General features: G+C 39.7%; 1 protein-coding gene and 1 long non-coding RNA gene across 2 annotated transcripts; both read left to right on the top strand.

Moving 5' to 3' along the window:
• The first annotated feature begins 211 nt into the window (after nucleotides 1-211).
• Nucleotides 212-6173, top strand: LOC116353957 (uncharacterized). The gene is made up of 2 exons (XR_004203358.1): nucleotides 212-5271; nucleotides 5475-6173. It is a non-coding gene; the product is annotated as an uncharacterized LOC116353957 (long non-coding RNA).
• Nucleotides 6174-13638: 7465 nt separating this feature from the next.
• Nucleotides 13639-19704, top strand: LOC109906328 (putative ferric-chelate reductase 1). Its single transcript, XM_020503975.2, has 7 exons — nucleotides 13639-13911; nucleotides 14618-14874; nucleotides 15544-15741; nucleotides 15947-16045; nucleotides 16398-16539; nucleotides 16724-16843; nucleotides 18022-19704. Exons 2-7 carry the CDS (start codon nucleotides 14620-14622, stop codon nucleotides 18063-18065), a joined length of 858 nt encoding a protein of 285 aa, XP_020359564.1. The 5' UTR covers nucleotides 13639-13911; nucleotides 14618-14619; the 3' UTR covers nucleotides 18066-19704.
• The last annotated feature ends 1417 nt before the right edge of the window (nucleotides 19705-21121 follow it).

Here is a 21121-nt window from a genome sequence, read left to right on the forward strand (position 1 = left end):
CCGTATCTGGAACTGTCTGCTAAGTGGTAATAAACTATGGTGAGACATCAGGAGATAATCCAGATATATTGTGTGTCATGTATGTGCGCTAGTAAATTGGAATTAACTTTTGAACCTGCTTTGTCCTGGTCGAGAGGAGGAGATACATTTTATAACCTATGATGTCATATGTAATATATAAACGGATGTACAAGTTACTATGAACAGCTCGCTCCAAGAATAAATACTATTGGCTAATTTTGATAGACTGGTCTCTGTCTATTTCATGCAAATAAGGATCTTACAAATTCTTAGAAACAGACAGAATGATTTTAATTGAATTTGTTAATGAACACGTAGGAATTGTTAAATTCCTTTGACAATTTGGTCCTTCGTGCGGATTTCCAAAAATCTGTCCCTGTCGTCCGAAGGTACTACGCCGAAAACTGTGCACGGGCGGGTCGTTGACCCGTAAATTAAAGTCCTGGCCCCTGAATTGGGGTTCAAAGAACAGGCCGGTTTATATATCTAAGTTCAACAGAGATGGTGACGGAATCTCATGAACATTGCTTTTCCCAGTCTACTAGACGACGGTAAATGGTCTTTATTCTTGAATTTGGGGGGAATGATTTAAGTTATCTTTGATTTGATGTTCTAAAAATGTTTAGAATTTATAAATAATAGGAGCTTTGCTATTCCAAACAGATTTGGTGGGTTACTTGTATGACCATTATACAAGTGTATACAAGTTGCGCTACCACAAATAAAATATCTTAATATATCCGGGCCTTGCAAGCCGTGAGGGTTATTAAGTGTGGGATATAGTAAGTGTTGTTAGATAGGACGGTCGTTTTGTACAAATAGGACAGCCATTATTTCAAAAGACATACCTAAATAAAGTCCTAACCTAAGTGGTAAAACAGGTGAGGATATAAACTAGGTGAGAAGGAAAGGTAATTCTATGCGAACGGGATAACTGCACCTATTCAATACTGAAAGAAATAATATCCAGAAAAGGAGGAGAGGGAAACTTAATGTAGCGGAGTGAGATACGAGATAAGAGGGTACTTTAAACGTCCTCTAACACAACCCGAGGTTAACTAGGGATGTATGGCCCCTGGGTAATAACTTCTAGTTGTGCAAGTGAGATGTAATGTCCGATCGACAGCAACGCTATAGATAAAGTTTCCAGGGAAGAGAAATCATAGAAATCCATACACATAGATTGTAACTAGGTAATGTTAAACAGAACATACATAGATCATATAAATACATACACATAGATAGCGATAAATACCATAGCTACTAGTAACGGCAAGGATTTATCAAGCATGGGTAGTAAATCCTCAAAGGAGGTCCCGGGATTAACGGGAGACAATCGTTATATGGAGCAGAAAGATAAGAGAAACATTGATTTCTGTCCAAAATGGAGAAAGAAGGATGAATTTGATGGGAGTCTGGATGTTGAAAAACTAGAATTGCTTATAAAACAGATACATAAGGAATGTGGTAAGGATGTGAAGAAGCAGAATAAACAGAATAAACAGGGGTTGTACACAGCTAGAGTCTGGCTTTCGGAAGCCAGGAAAAGAGTAGAAGGTGATAAGAAAAAAATGGTAAAGAGAGCCAAGATACGCTGCCCTCCGCTCCCGCAGCTGAAAAAGTTAGCCAATTGGGCGGGGGTGAGAGTCAAAAACGATATCCTTCTCTAGTATACCAAGCATACAGAGGTAATCCTGTTGATGAAATAGTGCTGGTGAGGATACGGCTGCAGGAGCTACCCGCACAACCACCACCCCCATATGTGGAGCTTGCTGAAGCCGAGGGAGGGATAATAGAGGTAGAGAAAGGAAAAAAGTTGAGAAAAGTGGATAGGGTGAGTCAAAAGAAAAAGAGAGGGTGTTTCGATTGCAATAACACAGGACATCTCGCCCGGGAGTGTAATGCTCCCTGCAATCATTGTGACAGAGTAGGACATAATCACAGAGATTGTAATTTAACTAAGGGGAAGGTCAGGCGCGACAATCGGGAGAAAAAGAGAGTCAGAAACAACGAAAGCGAGATTAAGCTTGGACCTTTAATTTAGGGCTATTTTTGTTGTCTCGGTGCCGGATTTACGAATACAGACAATTGTAAAGTGGGTTTATTTGCGGAGAGTTTTAGTTATTCACATGGATTTGGTGGTTCAGTGGTAGAATTCTCGCCTGGCACGTGCGAGGCCCGGGTTCTGTTCCCAGCCAATGCTCTTACTAAATTTTGAGTTTTTAATTGGAATTCAACTATTTGTATGTTTTGTCTGGAAAGATACGGTCGCTAATGTTTGTATAAGATATAAACTGAAAGTTTTAATAGCTTGTTTGATCAAATTGATAGAAGGGATAAATTTAACTTTTTAATAGATTGTTTAGGTTAAATTGAAAGACCAATCCATTCTAAATAATAGCGGGGCGATGTCGTTGGAATACACTGTATTGCCTAAATAGCCTACTCGAATAACGTATTGAGTCGAATTTAAATGACTGAATCATAGAAGAGACAGTTACCTAAATCTAATGAATTCTAAATAATAATGAAGATACAATTACGATAGAGTTGTGCCCATTGAAAGGTTCTTACAAATTTAGCAAAGTACATGGTACGTTTACATTTTGGAGTAGGGAAAGTTTGATTTTACTTTTAAGATAGAATTAAAGCAAAACTCAATCCAAATAGGGAATATATCTTTGCCAAAGAGGTAGGTTGAATTGTTTCGTGATAACGTAAAACTGCGTCATTACGTTGAATACACAATAATGTTACTCAAATTGATTTGACCGTTGTTCAGGTACACTCTTTTCTGTACTTCTGGCAGTACAATTTTGATTGAGAGATGTAAGTTCTGTTCAAGATCCAACATTTGTGATAAATTGGGTTTGGTTTATCGAACCCGTACTACTGCTGCTGCAGTTAGCCAACAATGATTTGCAATTCGCTGAAAGTTGTTGCGGCTTGGGCACGGGTTGAGCGCCTGTTGCTGACATCACTCACAATGCACTCACAATGCCAGGCAATGATGTTGTGACTGAGGGTGACAGAGAAAATTGTTTGTATAATTTAGAGGGTAAATGTGTGCATTATAGCTTTGAGTCACTTTTCAGAAGTTGTTAAAAGTTCCTAATACATGTTTAAAAGTAGCTGAATATCATCAGGGTAGTCTGAAAATATGCTAAAACTAGCAACAAAATTGCTAGGTGGCCATCACTGATTGGTGGCGTTCGCTTGGCTATATTTGGTTATAAGAGAAGGAGGTCTGAATAGTATCGTAAAAGTTTTTTAATAGTTCTCGGTTATTGATTTTGGTTTGATTGTTTAGGTAACACCAGTGAATTTGAACAAGCTGTTAACGTATTCTAAAAATGATCTGTTTTCATTATGGGGAACAATGAAAGGTCCGCAAAGTGGATTGCAGGTTGAGTTTGTTTTATTTTAAAGGGACAGTGCACGTTTATCACAATTTTGTGTGTCTAATGGCAGGGTATTCCGATCAAGCATTTTGGGGAGTCTATTTGGAGAAAGACTGAATGGGTTACATGAAACATTGAGGAAATTTAAAACAAACGATTTGAGGGACTACAATAGTATTATCATAATTATTAGGTTTTGTTTGTAGTAAACGTTTGGGTTTAAGGGATTTCCATGTTTCCCCAGAGACAAGAAATCTTAAAGGGGTACACTCACATATGGAATATTAGGAGTTTTATTTTCTGAGTTCTAATTAAACATGTGAATTCTTTACATAAAGGGTTATTTAGTATGTCTAATATATTATGGAACATGACTGTAAAAGGGTGGTATAACCTTTGACCTCTATCATGGCTTTCCCTTGTGGTCTGACCAGCCTCAGGGGAGGGCCATTTGGATAATGAATTTGTGGTCATTTGTGATACTGGTTTAAAGGTAAATTAATTATAATGGAGTTTATAGCTCTTGGACATAATTATAGTTTGAACCACAGAAGAGAAAGTGGAATTGAGGCAGGACAAATTATGGAGAGCGGGGGAATAAACTCTAGTGAGGAAGAGGTTCAGGATTCTGTTTTAAACATTGGCTGTGAAGGTTTTGAATTGGCTACTATTGATTTGGTAGATACAACAGGAACAAAAATATTTATCATCGATAATAAATAGGGGAAGATATGGTACATTGAGGTTTGGACAGGAAATATTTTAAGCCAATAGGACAGGAAAATACATGATAGAAAAATAGTGATTTTATAAGCATTAAAATTATTAATGAAAATAAACATGTTGCAGTTCTTAGGGATGGTAAATTACTGTAGATAAGGTATCCCACACAATGCAACATATATTAAATTATTTATGAGACTGATTTAAAGGTTAATCCATGTTATTGTTAGATAAAATACAGTGGACCCCTGAAGGAGAGAGCACATTAGTAGAGAGAGAGATATGATATGGTTAGCATTCGTTTTGGCTTTATTTGACCATTAGAAGATTTTATTTAAATAAGTATTAAAGTTGACAGGGATATATGACATCTGTGGTGATTTAGGATTATTGAAAGGATCGAGATAGGTTGATTAAGGTTATGTAAGGACTTTAGAGATTGCCACCATAGACATGTTTTTTCAAAAATCCATGATTTAGATAAAGCCAAACAGTGAGACGCTTAAGTAATATTTGGAAACAACAAATAGTTGTTACTGACTGTTATGAGAAGAAGAGCTACAGACAGATAGGGGAAAAGGCAGACAGAGGAGCATTCCCCGAACTGCTGAGACCGTGAAGGTTTGAGAGCAGAGAGGAGAAGGGGGGCCAGGAAATGAGCAATATAGGATAGACATGAATGGACCCCCGAAGGAGAATTGGACATGTGGGGAATGAAAGGGGTGCTCCTACATGATAATGTCAGAACACAAGGATAATTTACTAATCTTACCTAAGTCATTGTTTAGAGTAGGGAAGGTTATTACCTGGGCAGAGCCAGGTATCAAAGGGGGGATGGGTAAATTGTGGTCTAGAATAATAAACTAAAAAATAAATAAATTCTAGTTAACAAGTAGGCATAGAAGTTAAAGATATAATCAGATAGAACAAATGAGAAACTTTTTGTTAACCAAACCTGTATGTCCAAGATTTTATGGACTACAGGTGAATTGTGATTCACTCAATCCAGTCCCTGAGGAGAATGGACGGGAAGCAGCCCCGTTGGGCGGGGCCATACCAAGTATTCCTGGTGACAGCCTTCGCAGTGAGGATAGCTGAAAGAGCTACCTGGGTACATATCACACATGTAAGAGGGTAAGACACACTGACACTGTCGAACAATCACAGGGGTAGGAGCAGAACCGTAACCAACAGGGTTCGGGGGTTAAACTCTCTGCTGAAGATTCCCTTTTACTCGACCTTTCCCCGCTGTGAGCGTTCATAGATGTGAAAGTATGGCTTGGCCTCTGACTGATGATATGTTCTCTGGGGGAGGGTGGGGCTTCACAGGTGTGCTGGCCGTCCTGAACTGTCTGATCATGGGAGCCATATTCCTGATACACCATGAACCCCGAGAAGGCCAAAGAGGGTAACTTGACTCATGTGCTAGATGAGTCGAATTTGATATTACCATAGCATCTCAAAAGGTCACTAGAACTGAATAGTAAGGAAGGGAGAGTGAGATTGGGAAGGATGTCTCAGTGGAGTTCTATGTAGACCAAATGGGGTCTCTGACTCCTTGGCTGTCTAGGACTATGAGCCATTATGAAAGATATCTGTGCAAGACCCTGTGTAGGTCATGGAAACAGGTTATAGCTCACATCGAGAGAGGGCAACATAAATTCACATACCCAGTATGGAAGAAGATGGAGTGTAGTGAAAGTAAGGTTTTCAGTTGATAACCTAGTGCCATTCCGGGTAGAAGAAGTTAGAGCAGAACACAAGCAGAGCCCCTGACAAAGCAGATACTGACCGTGGGGTTGTCCAGAGCCAAGGGCCTGTGTGGGTAGTTCAGACAAAAAATCTTAAGGAGGTGATTGAGGTGGAAACTGTTCATGAAGTCAGGGAAACCAGACAAAGACAAAGAAAAATGTTAGGCCTGCGCCACAGCAAAACCTCAGTTGATAATCATTCCCTTTCCATTTGATGGAATTGATTCACCCAGGTGAATGTCCTGTATGGTAAAGCTGTTCATGAAGTCAGGGAAACCAGACAAAGACAGTTGCATTATCTGTATCCCCATGTGCTCATCACATTCAGATTTCCCCCTTTCACAGCTACAGGAGGACATTATTATTGTATGTCTCGCTACATCACACACGGATGGGACGTAGGGGAAGTAAGGACATTATTATTGTATGGCTCGCTGCATCACACACGGATGGGACGTAGGGGAAGTAAGGACATTATTATTGTATGGCTCGCTGCATCACACACGGATGGGACGTAGGGGAAGTAAGGACATTATTATTGTATGGCTCGCTGCATCACACACGGATGGGACGTAGGGGAAGTAAGGACATTATTATTGCATGGCTCGCTACATCACACACGGATGGGACGTAGGGGAAGTAAGAACATGCAATAGGACAGAGAATGTTACAACCGACAAGACAATGAGGGACCTGACTGGGGGCTTGAGTTCCAAGGACTTTAGTAAGATAAAAAGGCCTAGAGTGAATGTCTGGTGGTTGAGTGGAGGTATGAAGCTGTGGCCTAATCTGCCTACAAATTGGACCGGTATTTATGCACTAGTGCAGTTAGGCATGCCCTTCACCCTTATCCAACACAAAGACCTCGAGCCAGGTAGAAGAGAAAGAAGGAGTGCTCCGTCAGGATCTTTTGACAATAGAGTTTACATTGATAACATTGGAGTTCCAAGTGCCTGATGAGTTCAAAGCTAGGAATCAGATATGGGCTGGATTGGAATCAAGCACCTTCTGGTGGTCAACTCTCAATAAACATGTAGATTGGATAAATTATATCTACTATAACCAACAGCGTTTCATCAACTATACTAGAGAGGCAATAAAAGGGTTAGCAGAACAAACAGCTGCAACTGGTTTGATGGTATGGCAGAATAGAATAGCATTGGATATGTTACTGACTGAAAAGGGTGGGGTGTATGTACATTTGGATCAGAATGTACTTTCATCTCCGATAACACAGCTCCAGACGGATCAGTGACCAAGGCCCTGGCTGGTTTAACCACATTAGCTCACGAATTAGCAGAGAACTCTGGGGTGGATAATTCTCTAACAAATTGGTTTGACAGTATGTTTGGGAAATGGAAAAATGTCATCATCATCACTGTGTTGTGGGCAACTTTCACCTGTATGAGTGTGTTGGTTCTGTGTGGATGTTGTTTGATTCCGTGTATGAGAGGTTTGATTACCAGGACTCTGGAGAGGTCAATGACGCAGCAAATGGTGAGGTACGGACAGATTCCGAGCTCTGGCCAGTGGGATGACGAATACAGGCCTCCAGGCCTAGAAGATGGCTGCGTTTCTTTTAACTACGAGGAGCCAATGTTGGATGAGACTGTTTCATAATGTTTAACACTGTTTTTATGAAGATTGTAATAAAAATCCCAACAGGAAGCGTTATAATTGGATATAGGCCTATAACAGTCATTGCTGAATATCGGAAAACATACATGTATTGGTTTGAATTATTCTTGTATACCATTTATGTTTCCATATAGTATATGAGGTATCAGTGTGCATTATTTAGTCATTAAGGGTGTATTGTGGATGGAATTTATATGTTTATCTTCTTGGCGCACCCATCCAGTTAGTGGGAGCATTTTCGTCAACATCCGCTGAATTGCAGAGGGCCAAATTCAAATTAAATTACTTAAAATATAAAATTTTCATGAAATCACAAGTGCAATATAGCAAAACACAGTTTAGCTTGTTGATAATCCACCTGGTGTGTCAGATTTCAAAAAAGCTTTTCGGCGAAAGCATACCAAGTGTTTATGTAAGGACATCTCTCTCAGCAGACAAAACATTGCAAACAGCTAACAGCAAAGTAGATTGGTCACGAAAGTCAGAAAAGCAATAAAATGAATCGCTTACCTTTGATGATCTTCGGATGTTTGCACTCACGAGACTCCCAGTTACACGATAAATGTTCCTTTTGTTCCATAAAGATTATTTTTATATCCAAAATACCTCCATTTGGTTGGGGCGTTATGTTCAGAAATCTACAGGCTCGAGCGGTCACGACGGGGTAGACGAAAATTCCAAATAGTGTCCGTAAAGTTCGTGGAAACATGTCAAACATTTTATATAATCAATCCTCAGGTTGTTTTTACAATATATAATCGATAACACCACCCTGGATGGTTCCGACCTAGAATATGTGGACATCTATAAGTACCTAGGCGTCTGGCTAGACTGTAAACTCTCCTTCCAGACTCATATCATACATCTCCAATCTAAAATCAAATCTAGAGTCGGCTTTCTATTCCGCAACAAAGCCTCCTTCACTCACGCCGCCAAACTTACCCTAGTAAAACTGACTATCCTACCGATCCTCGACTTCGGCGTTGTCATCTACCAAATAGCTTCCAATACTCTACTAAGCAAACTGGATGCAGTTTATCACAGTGCCATCCGTTTTGTTACTAAAGGACCTTATATCACCCACCACTGCGACCTGTATGCTCTAGTCGGCTGGCCCTCGCTACATATTCATCGCCAGATCCACTGGCTCCAAGTCATCTACAAGTCCATGCTAGGTAAAGCTCCGCCTTATCTCAGTTCACTGGTCACGATGGCAACACCCACCCGTAGCACGCGCTCCAGCTGGTGTATCTCACTGATTATCCCTAAAGCCAACACCTAATTTGGCCGCCTTTCGTTCCAGTTCTCTGCTGCCTGTGACTGGAACGAATTGCAAAAATCGCTGAAGTTGGAGACTTTTATCTCCTTCACCAACTTCAAACATCTGCTATCTGAGCAGCTAACCGATCGCTGCAGCTGTACATAGTCTATCGGTAAATAGCACACCCAATTTTACCTACCTCATCCCCATACTGTTTATATTTATTTACTTTTCTGCTCTTTTGCACACCAGTATCTCTACCTGTACATGACCATCTGATCATTTATCACTCCAGTGTTAATCTGCAAAATTGTAATTATTCGCCTACCTCCTCATGCCTTTTGCACACAATGTATGTAGACTCTCTTTTTTTCTACTGTGTTATTGACTTGTTAATTGTTTACTCCATGTGTAACTCTGTGTTGTCTGTTCACACTGCTATGCTTTATCTTGGCCAGGTCGCAGTTGTAAATGAGAACTTGTTCTCAACTATCCTACCTGGTTAAATAAAGGTGAAAAAATATATATATATATTTCAACCGGACAGTAGCTTCTTCAATAGAGAAAATGTCTGCTCCACTCTGTTGGCGCATGCAAAACGCTGCTGGCACCCAGTCATGCACTGACGCGATCTGACCTTTCTCGCTCATTTTTTTAAATAAAAGCCTGAAACTATGTCTAAAGACTGTTCACACCATGTGGAAGCCATAGGAAAAGGAATCTGGTTGATATCCCTTTAAATGGAGGGAAGGCATGCAATGGAAAAGGGAGCTTTCAAAATAGAAGCCACTTCCTGGTTGGATTTTCCTCAGGTTTTTGCCTGCAATATCAGTTCTGTTATACTCACAGACAATATTTTGACAGTTTTGGAAACTTTAGAGTTTTTTCTATCCTAATCTGACAGTTTTATGCATATTCAGATTCTGGGCCTGAGAAATATGCAGTTTCATGTGGGTACGTTTTTCATCCAAACATCAAAATACTGCCCCCTACACTGAACAAGTTAAAGGAATGATTAGAATATTCCACCCTGAAATCATATAATTGTTGAAATTGATTAGAATCCTAAAATTATTATTAATGATGTGTGTAGTTTTAGTGAAATTATAATAATGTGTTGTTTTAGTCAGAATTAGGGTAAAACAATACATCTGTACAATATGTCTTTATAGTATCTTAAACACAGACTGTCTTAGCAGAATTCAGTGGGAACCTGGCTAGGGGGAGAGATTGGGGAAAGGACGGGAGGTACTTCCCAGGGTCTCCCTATCTTGAGGGAGGACGGCGAGTGATTCTCACGGCCTCCCCTAATCTTTGTCGTCTGGGTAGCAGGACAGTGTGTGCGTAGGATACCTACTGTTGTGTGTGTATGTATGTGCGTAGGATACCTAATGTTTGTGTGTGAAAGTATGTGCGTAAGAAGCCAGTATAAAATGAATGGTTTTGTACAACTAACAAGTGCTCTCGTGAATAAACCTTTTTGACTATTTTAGCTGGACCTCCGTCTATTTCATTTCAACCAGTATCTTACAAATCCTGGGTTGCAGAATGAGTAGTTTAATTAAATTGGGTTATGAACCTTGAGAACATAATTCTCGTAACAGTCGCACCGCTTTGCTTTATCTTGGCCAGGTCGCAGTTGTAAATGAGAACTTGTTCTCAACTAATGTCGTGGAAATGTCCTCTATTTACCAAATCATGGGAGCAAACCACACACACAAGTCAGAGTTAGTTATCAGAGTCCATCTTTAATTATATGAGCTCTATCACAATCCTGTGAATCTCAGGTAATTCAGTGTCTCTCAGTGAATTCTCTGAGAGTCCCTTCTGCATTGTAACTGCGATCCTTTAATAGCAAAGAACACACATAGTCAGACAGCATAGACATAATAAATCGTTCAGCTTTGTCTCCTTACTCAAACCCCAGAACCATAAACCAATCCTCCATATCAACAGGCATATATCAAATTCATCCTATCTTGACAAGATCACAGAGACACCCTGACTGGCACACAGACATTGTGGAGCCAAGAGATACACGCTTGATGATCCCTTGACCTCTCCCCTCTCTGCGGCCCATGCAACTTAGTCTTGACATAGAACAGATACTGCAACCCTGCCACAGTATTATACAAAAATAACATTCTTGATGAGAAGTAACTTACAAACATATGATGAATATAAAACATCTTACCTATGTTACCAACAAATTCTGATTATTTCCACAACACTAGCTTACCTGGTTAAATAAAGGTGTTCTCAACTAGCCTACCTGGTTAAATAAAGGTGTTCTCAACTAGCCTCCCTGGTTAAATAAAGGTGTTCTCAACTAGCCTCCCTGGTTAAATAAAGGTGTTCTCAACTAGCCTCCCTGGTTAAATAAAGGTGTTCTCAACTAGCCTCCCTGGTTAAATAAAGGTGTTCTCAACTAGCCTCCCTGGTTAAATAAAGGTGAAATAAAAAATAATTTAAAAAAGGACTCAAACACACATTTACTGAAAATTACTTCAATTTGAATTATTCACTTTTTGTTATATAAATATGTAATAATCCTTAGTATATACAAATATTTCACCTCAAACTAGTTATTTATGATGTAATATTAAATATCAATAAACTAACAACTGCAACGCTGTTGATATGCAACAACTTGTTAGGGTTAGGGCCAGGTTTGGAGGTTTAAGGTCAAGGTTAATGTTAGTTATGGTTGGGGGTACAGGGACACGTTATGGTAAGGTTAGGGCCAAGGTTATGGTTACGGTTAGTGAATAGTCAGTTGAACAATTTCTTGATAGTTAGTTTATAAACAATTTGTAGCAGGACTTACCAAATAAAAATAAGATTCAATATAATTACTTAAAGATTAGAATATGGTGTCAGAGAGTTTCATGGACAACAACCTTATTATCTTGTACTTTGAACATTGAAATTAATCTGTGGTGTTCCATGCCTTTATGGCAAATCATATATTGACATTGACTAAACAAACTACAAGTCGAGAAGCTATGATTTACGTGTTGCTAAGGCAACATAAACTGACGTGATAGATTAACAGACTACATCCATAAAGTATAGTGATGAAGAGACTGAAGAGACACACGCAGACCTTGGAGAGAGGAAGACATTCCACTTAAACAAGAGTGACTGAGATATCCTACTATTGAGTGACAGTGATACTTTGTACTGTAATAACTCAAAATAATGACCTTAATTTTATTTTTCGCCTGTATGTGTATCTCCCTATTTCTAATGTCATTGGATTGTGGTTTATTTTGAATGCACCGCTAAATGGCACTATCAATTGCCACTAGCATTGCTACATTCTCCAAAAATGCTAACCAGGAGATTTTTGACGTTGCGAAATAACCAGCTAACAAATAAAAAATGATTTGTCCAAAATGTTAATTTATAAAGTATTCCTTCATTATTTCTCTTGTTTTGGCTAGTGATCTGTTTGTATTTGCTAGTGATGACTGTAAGCCAGTGTTGGGTTCCATAGGACAGGAGCCTGTCTCCTGTTTCTGTGGTGTGAGGCAGCTTGATGTACAATACACCCTCCTTTTCAGGATGCCAGTCTATCACATGACCTTAGCCACAATTCCTCTCCATAAAGGAATATTCCACTCAAAAACTATACTTTTGGTGTTTGTTTCATTAGTCCACTGTTGATATAGTGATATAGTCCACAAAATGATTAGCATGTCAGCAATCAAGTTTTCAAGTTATAGAATTTTCAAAATTCATAAAGTGCCACAGTATGATGCAATTTGACATGGCAACGCAAGTCTGCATGTGTCATGCAACACATTTTAAAAGCCCACAACAAAACGCACGAATTAAATGTTTCCTTATCGGTTCAAGAGGTCTAGTGTGGCATGATGAACCACCAGCACTGTCGTCCCTGTGGATCAAAACCAAGGAGTTTCTGTGTGTACGTGCGCATGTGCATGTGTGTGTGTGTTTGTGTTTGTGTTTCTGTGTGTGTGTGTGTAAACGACTAGGCTACTGTTCAGTATGTGGGTGTGTGTACGTAACAATAGCAGATTAAAAGTGATACATGATACAATCTTGCCAGCTGAACCTGTTACAGTATGATACTGGGTTTGTGGATCGATGTCTCTGATAGCGTTGTCAAAAAGTGATATCAGACAGGCATGTTCCTCATGATTCCCTGGCAACACTAGGGTGGGACAGTAAAATCCATGACAGCATTTAAAAAATATATATATTATTTCATAATACACACATAACTAGGTTCAAAATATTGCACTTTATTTATCTGGCTTGTTAATGAAAATAGGACATCCATATCTTAAACCTCTGTCACCTCCAGACAAATGTTTTCAATTTCATCCCTTGAAACAAAATGTCTTGATTCACCAAAACTGTATCTAACCCTTTGGGTAACTTGACACAATCCAGATTGAATTCAAAAGACTGCCTGCTCTCCATCCACTGTGTGAGGCTCAACTCAGCTCAGTCCAAAAAAACTAAGCAAGAATAATGTGTTATTTGAGTTAGACAGGTGTGAATGACACGTGTTATTGGCCTGGAATGAATCATAGAATAGGTTTTAAAAAATGATGAAATGTAATTTGGCGTTGGATGTGGATTATATTTAGACCTAAATTGTATCTATTGGTAAGTAATTTAATTATATTATTCTTATTTCCCTTTCTTTACAAATATATGTATATAGTTTCCAAGCATATTTTATACACAAGGAAGTGAATAGAATAAATTGGGTTCAGGAAGATGGGTCTTTAAAAAAAGGGTGACTTGACAGAGCTATTGTCGGAGGGTTAGGTTTAACAACATAATTGTTTCCATTGAGTGTTGTCTCCGGTTCACCCCTCCTCCGGGAAGCCTATGTCACGCCAACCAGCATGCCATTGTGAAACCACCCCCAAAAAGACGGAGGAGAGAGGTAGGTTTCTCAATCCTTTGTCCTTCCTCCCATTGCGAGTGCTGTTTTAAATAGCGGGAGAGTGAGCTCAGGTAGCGACATCGCCGCAAGGACACCTGTTGAGAACATTTACTTCTCAGCGCAGCATTAGCTTCTGGAACAGCTTGTTCAAGGAGAACCACAGAAATCTTCGAAGTCACAAAAGTACAGGTAACATTTCCATCTATTTGAACTATTTATTTATTTATTTATTCATGTTGTACGTTTCTCTGGTGGAGGGCATTTTCAAGCCTGTGATAGGGTTGTTTTTTGTATTTTGCAGCTGGTTAGCCTCCACTATCACATCAGACATTATGAACGGAATACAGACGGAATACTTGGAATACAGACTTTTTTCATTGCTTTTGTCACATGATTTAATTAAATTACGATATCTAAAAAGTACTTATTACATTTTAAACGCTCAGCAGGACAGGAAAACAGTCCAATTCATACACTTATCAGGAGAACATTCCCAGTAATCCCTATTGCCTCTGATCTGGCGGACTCACTAAACACAAATGCTTCGTTTGTAAATTATGTCTAAGTGTTGCAGTGTGTCCCTGGCTATCTGTAAATTAAAAAAACAAGAACATCGTTACGTCTGGATTGCATAATATAAGGAATGTGAAGTGATTTATAATTGTACTTCTACTTTTGATAAGTATATTTTAGCAATTACATTTACTTTTGATACTTAAGTATATTTAAAGCCACATACTTTTAGACTTTTACTCAAGTAGTATTTTACTGTGCGACTTTCACTTTTACTAGAGTAATTCTCTATTAATTAATGTATCTTTACTTTGACACAAGTATGACGTTTGGGTAGTTTTTCCACCCCTGCTTACTATGTGGATCTCTGTTACTCTATCAGGAATGGACAATATCAGCAGACTGATGTTCGCAGTTGTCATGGCAATGGCGTACATGGCGATGGGAGCCGAGGCACAGAACACCACAATGGCTCCGAACTCCAATGCTACTATGGCCAACGTAACAATGGCACCCAACGTAACAATGACATCCAACGTAGCAATGGCACCCAACGTAACAATGGCACCCAACGTAACAATGGCACCCAACGTAACAATGACATCCAACGTAACAATGACACCTGTCACAGCTCTCACGGTGAGTACCTAGTCTCTGACTAGAAAAAGGAAACACACGATCTCTCTCTCTCCCTCTCTCCCTTTCTGCCACCCCCCCCCCTCTCTCTCTCTTCAAAATCAAATATTATTTTAAGTGCACTTGTAGGACAAAAAACTGCACACACTTCCATTGAAAAAGTGTGTCTGTTACATTACCCTGCAGTTCACCCATAAATATAATCCATGACAGTGTGGAAAACGTATATCTAGTATTTCATAAAACACACATAACTAGGTTAATTAACAAACTAGAGATAGATATAGAGAAACAGAAAGTAGATGAACTTCTTGATGCACCCATCCCGTAAGCAAGGCATGTTTTGGAGTTCTCACGTAGGATTTCTATTGGGCTTTTTTAAAGTCCCCAAAAGTGCTTTATTACAACGCAGTAAACAATGTAGAAATCATCATTTAAAGAAGTTATTATGTTGTGTTCTGATGTAGTTAAACTAAGCTTGTGAGGTAAGTTATGTTCTTCAAGAATCAATGGGTATATATTAATAATTTAAAAGTTAAAAACGTTTATAGTAATTGCAGATTTCCCCTTTTAAGTTCAAGACTGTACTGTATGTACAAATCGCAGATTGCACCTTTAATGTAAAAAAAGAATGACAAACATGACAGCAACTAATGATGAACTCTTCAACAGGTAAATATCTCAATGGCGGAATGTAAAAAGTCCCAGCTCTGTGCTGCTAAGCCGCCAAACTGTGATCCGGCCGTGGCTGGGTCCTGTTTCTTCGTCTCCATCAAGAGTGTCGAGGTACACAATGCAAATTTCTCCTTCCAGCTACGAGGAGTGTCCAGTGGCTACATCGCAGTAGGCTTGTCCAAAACTTCCACACAGGTATGGAAACCTGCCTTTAGAATTAGTATAGATGTTACAATACCCAGGACAAGAGAGTTGGGGTTGGTGGGAGAAGTCATTTTAACTTGAGGAAATTCAGTATTTACATTTGATTAATGAATTGGGAAAAAATAGCCTAAATTAATACGGTTAAAATTACGATTTATTTGTATTGATTTGAATTCATCATCTCTCTCCTCTACAGGGTCAGAACGACACTACCTATGTGTGCGCAAACAACAACGGAAAAGTAAAGTTCTTCACCGCTCTCCTCGACAAAGGAGTTCTGACCATCAACAACAAGGTGAGTTGGACCAATCAGAACACAGTGTTTCATTTTGGACTTCCTGGAAGAGATTTTAGTTTGACAGATTGATTTCAGGCAAATTCCGGGAAGTGAACTGATATGTAATCAATGAGTTTTATGAATTGAACAAGATACTGATAGAGGATTCATGATTTAGAGTTACATACTTTTCTCAGTGGTCATTGAGGTTGAATTTGATCCCAATTCTGACTCTTATTCCCTGCATATACACCTGGGTGCCATTTGGGACAGTGCCTGGGAGAGTAACAGGGTACCTGACTAATACTACACTGTAGGCCTACTGACATTTGACTAATGTTAATTGTGGTAAAACCTTTGTGTTGGGTAGCTGCCTGTGGACTCTGTGAAGGGCTCAGTCAACGATCACACCATCCAGTGCACCTTCTCTGCTACTGTCCCCAACGCTACGGCCACCCGGAGCATCGACACCAGCTACTACCTCTCCATCTCCAACGGGACTTTTAATAGTGGTGAGTCACTCATCTAAACACGCTCCTGGTGATGTTTCCCCTAGGTACAGATCTAGGATCAGCTTCAACTTCACCCTACACCTCCAAACACCCTGTGGACCCTGCATCTCTTCTTTCTGGTTTGCCTCTAACTCTCTCTCTCTTTCTCTCTCCCTTTTGTCATTTTCTCCTCCCTCAATAACAGATACCCTAGGTTCTCCCCAGGCTATTCTGAACAGTGATAAAGCTGTGGACCTGACCGACCCCAACACTACTGTGTTAAACTCTTTAAACTCTGCTCCCTCTGCCTTCTGCCTGTCTCAAGGTAATAACCACATAAGAAGCACCACAAACACTTCATAATAATACCTGATAACATGATTAAACATTAAACTATAACAAACTATTTCATTATTAAACCATTAGCATTAAAAGCACTTCAAGGCATGAGCACTTTTATCATTTATAAATTGTTAACATTTATAAATAAATCATTTACAAATAATTTATAAACATGTATGACCATTTATAACGTTGTAATTCATGGAAGGTATTATAAAGTGTTACCGTAGTACCTAATCTAATATAACCCCCCCCCTCTCTCTCTCTACTACTTCTCTCTCGCTCTCTCTCTCTCTCCTACTTCTCTCTCTCTCTACTACTTCTCTCTCTCTACTACTTCTCTCTCTCTCTACTACTTCTCTCTCTCTACTACTTCTCTCTCTCTCTACTTCTCGCTCTCGACAACTCTCTCTCTCTCTCTCTCTCTCTCTACTCCTTCTCTCTCTCTCTCTCTCTCTTCCTCTCTCTCTACTTCTCTCTCTCTCTACTACTTCTCTCTCTCTCGGTCTCTCTCTCTCTCTCTCTCTACTACTTCTCTCTCTCACTCTGTCTCTCTCTCTACTACTTCTCTCTCTACTACTACTGCTTTCTCTCTACTACTTCTCTCTCTCTCTACTACTCTCTCTCTACTACTTCTCTCTCTCTCTCTCCTACTTCTCTCTCTCTACTACTTCTCTCTCTACTACTCTCTCTACTACTTCTCTCTCTCTCTACTACTACTTCTCTCTCTCGCTCTCTCTCTCTCTCCTACTTCTCTCTCTCTACTACTTCTCTCTCTACTACTTCTCTCTCTACTACTTCTCTCTCTCTCTACTACCTCTCTCTCTCTACTACTACTTCTCTCTCTCTACTACTTCTCTTTCTCTACTACTTCTCTCTCTCTACTACTTCTCCCTCTCTCTACCACTACTTCTCTCTCTCTCTACTACTTCTCTCTCTCTACTACTTCTCTCTCTACTACTACTTCTCTCTCTCTACTTCTTCTCTCTCTACTACTTCTCTTTCTCTCTACTACTTTTCTCTCTCTACTACTTCTCCCTCTCTCTACTACTACTTATCTCTATCTACTTCTTCTCTCTCTCTCTCTACTACTTCTCTCTCTCTCTCTCTACTACTTCTCTCTCTGTCTCTACTACTTTTCTCTTTGTTTCTCCTCCATAGCTCCCCTGATCCTGATAGGTGTACTAGGTATGATGATGCTGTAATGCAGGTCTGAAGGAGAAGCACCATGCAGTCAGGAATCCTGTCTCCTTCTCTTTACTCAACTTGGCCAGGCTGCGTCCCTAAATGACACCCTCTCCTTAAATATAGGTCTATTTTCACTATGTAGGGAATAGGGTGCCACACTCTGGTACCTGAACAAAGGACTATGTCAGATCTGAAGTTATATGCATATAGATCCAATCATGTTTTTCCACATACTTAATGAAACCCCTTCTAGTTGGGGGTAGTAAGATATTAACCAACAGAATGGACCCAGGGATACAAGTGATACAATGGTGATACCAGGCCAAGTACTAACATATTGTGTTGATAGACAATGGTGATACCAGGACAAGTACTAACATATTGTGTTGATAGACAATGGTGATACCAGGACAAGTACTAACATATTGTCTTGATAGACAATGGTGATACCAGGACAAGTACTAACATATTGTGTTGATAGACAATGGTGATACCAGGACAAGTACTAACATATTGTCTTGATAGACAATGGTGATACAAGGCCAAGTACTAACATATTGTCTTGATAGACAATGGTGATACAAGGCCAAGTACTAACATATTGTCTTGATAGACAATGGTGATACCAGGCCAAGTACTAACATATTGTCTTGATAGACAATGGTGATACAAGGCCAAGTACTAACATATTGTCTTGATAGACAATGGTGATACCAGGACAAGTACTAACATATTGTCTTGATAGACAATGGTGATACCAGGACAAGTACTAACATATTGTCTTGATAGACAATGGTGATACCAGGACAAGTACTAACATATTGTCTTGATAGACAATGGTGATACCAGGACAAGTACTAACATATTGTCTTGATAGACAATGGTGATACCAGGACAAGTACTAACATATTGTCTTGATAGACAATGGTGATACCAGGACAAGTACTAACATATTGTCTTGATAGACAATGGCTTGGTAATACATATAAAACATTCAACCTCATATTCATCATCTCCAGCATCAGTCCAACAACACCACTTACCTTCTATCTGAAAACAACACATCCTCCATATTCGTATACCACCATGTCATCCCCTTTATGTAACACATATATTTGTGCAAATGTTTATGCTATTTTATCTCACGTTATGAAGGAAGATTTATGTTTGTCTGTGTTTCTTGGTGGATGTTTGTGAGTGTGAGTGTATGTGTATAAATGTTTGTGTTCGCACACTTACCCCCCACTGGGCACAGACGTCAATTCCACTTTGGTTCAACAGCATTTCATTGAAATGACGTGGGAACGTTGATTCAACCAATGTGTGCCCAGTGGGCCATAGATGAAGTCACAAGGGCTACGTTTAGACAGGCAGACTATTTCTGATCTCTTTTTATCAGATCTTTTTTCAGAGCTTATCTGATTGGTCAACAGATAACCACAGAATTGGGCTGCCTGTCTAAACGCAGCAAAGGTGGCAGAAAGGGGAATTTGTGGGTTAATACTGTGTGTGTGTGAAGGCGTGCATAATGATGAAGCCACTGGATGGGGAACCTTCCTGATTACCTTTTTAAAGTATATACAATCATGGAAATATTTTATCAGACCATTTTTAAAACAAAAACTGTTATTTACAATAAATGTATGTTTGACTATCTTTCATGGGTATATATATTTATTATTTGTTGACACAAAAACGAGAACATTTAACATACTGTAATATAGACTCAATACCTGACACAGGCTCAGCTAGGGCAACAGGTAGCTTAGTGGTTAAGTGTTGAGAACTGAAAAGTTGCTGGTTCTATTCCCTGAGCCGACTATAGCGTCTTGCTTTTGTGTGGTTTAGGCTCGGACTATTACAGTAGATGTGAGCAGAGCATGTTGAGTATCTGATACATACCTCTTAGGTCTCAGGATGGGGCTTGGGCCGGTGTATTAGTGGGGGTTGGGTCTGTTGCCCTGCTCACGGCCTGGGTATATGTGCAGCTGTCATGTTGAGATCTTTGCTGCAGGGACGGGGAGCATGGGGGCATAGGTCTGATCTGGGGGGGCCTATATAAGGTGTGGCCAGGGTTTGTTTGGGTGGGTCTCAGCTCTCTCTCTCTCGCTCTTTCACTTTCTCTCGCTCTTTATCTTTCTCCCTCTCTCCTTCTCCTCCTTGGTGTACAGCCTCCAGCTTGTCTCAGTTTTTTTTTGTCCCAAATCGCACCCTATTCCCTACTTAGTGCACTCCTTTTGACCAGGGCCCTATATAGGGAGCCATTTGGGCCTGGTCTCAGTGTCCCACCTATTCCTAACCCTAGCCAGCCTCAGACCTCACCACATGTCACTGAGGGATACAGGACGTGAGATAATGATATGATTGGTTTGTATAGTCGCATTACAGCACTGTTTCCCAAACTCTGTCCTCCGTACTCCAAGGGGTGCACATTTTGGTTTTTGCCAAGACTAGTTGATCAGTTAAATCAGCTGTGTAGTGCTAGTGCAGAAACCAAAAGGTGCACCCAGGCAGACCCCTTGGGGAAACCCTGCGTTACCCTTTCTCTTCTGCTCCAAAAATGGATTGACAGAGTGGTTTCTGAGGCAAAAGTAAAGCACAACATAGCTACATTTAAAACTTCTTAGGGATAGGGTCCTTTTTTCTCACTTTCCGCCTGAATGACGTGCCCAAAGTAAACTGCATGTTGCTCAGGCCCTGAAGCCAGGATATGCATATAATTGGTACCATTGGAAAGAAAACACTATGAAGGTTGTAGAAATGTTAATATAATGTAGGAGACTGTAACACAATAGATATGGTAGGAGAAAATCCAAAGAAAAACCAAACTGATTAAATTTGTTTTGAGAGCCTATGTTCTTACAATGGAAAGTATAGGGGCGTTTTGAATTCTAGCTCCCAGGATGCAATTCCTATGACTTCCACAGGGTTTCAGCAGTCTATGTTCAAGGTTTCAGGCTTGTAGATTTACAAAACAAGTAAGAAATAGAGTTTTAGTAGAGGACACACTCTTGGAAATTTGTGTTTGGGCACAAGATGAAGACAGGACAATATTATAGTTTGATTACATTTT

This window comes from Oncorhynchus kisutch, linkage group LG16, assembly GCF_002021735.2.
Source record: "Oncorhynchus kisutch isolate 150728-3 linkage group LG16, Okis_V2, whole genome shotgun sequence".
In the NCBI taxonomy this organism is placed as follows: Eukaryota; Metazoa; Chordata; class Actinopteri; order Salmoniformes; family Salmonidae; genus Oncorhynchus; species Oncorhynchus kisutch.

Excerpts from the sequence above, each read along its gene's own strand:
- LOC109906328 (XM_020503975.2), top strand. The coding sequence starts at position 14,620 with ATGGACAATATCAGCAGACTGATGTTCGCAGTTGTCATGGCAATGGCG. Across the intron at positions 15,742-15,946 it reads TGTCCAAAACTTCCACACAG|GGTCAGAACGACACTACCTA; the intron begins GTATGGAAACCT and ends TCTCCTCTACAG. Across the intron at positions 16,844-18,021 it reads TGCCTTCTGCCTGTCTCAAG|CTCCCCTGATCCTGATAGGT; the intron begins GTAATAACCACA and ends TCTCCTCCATAG.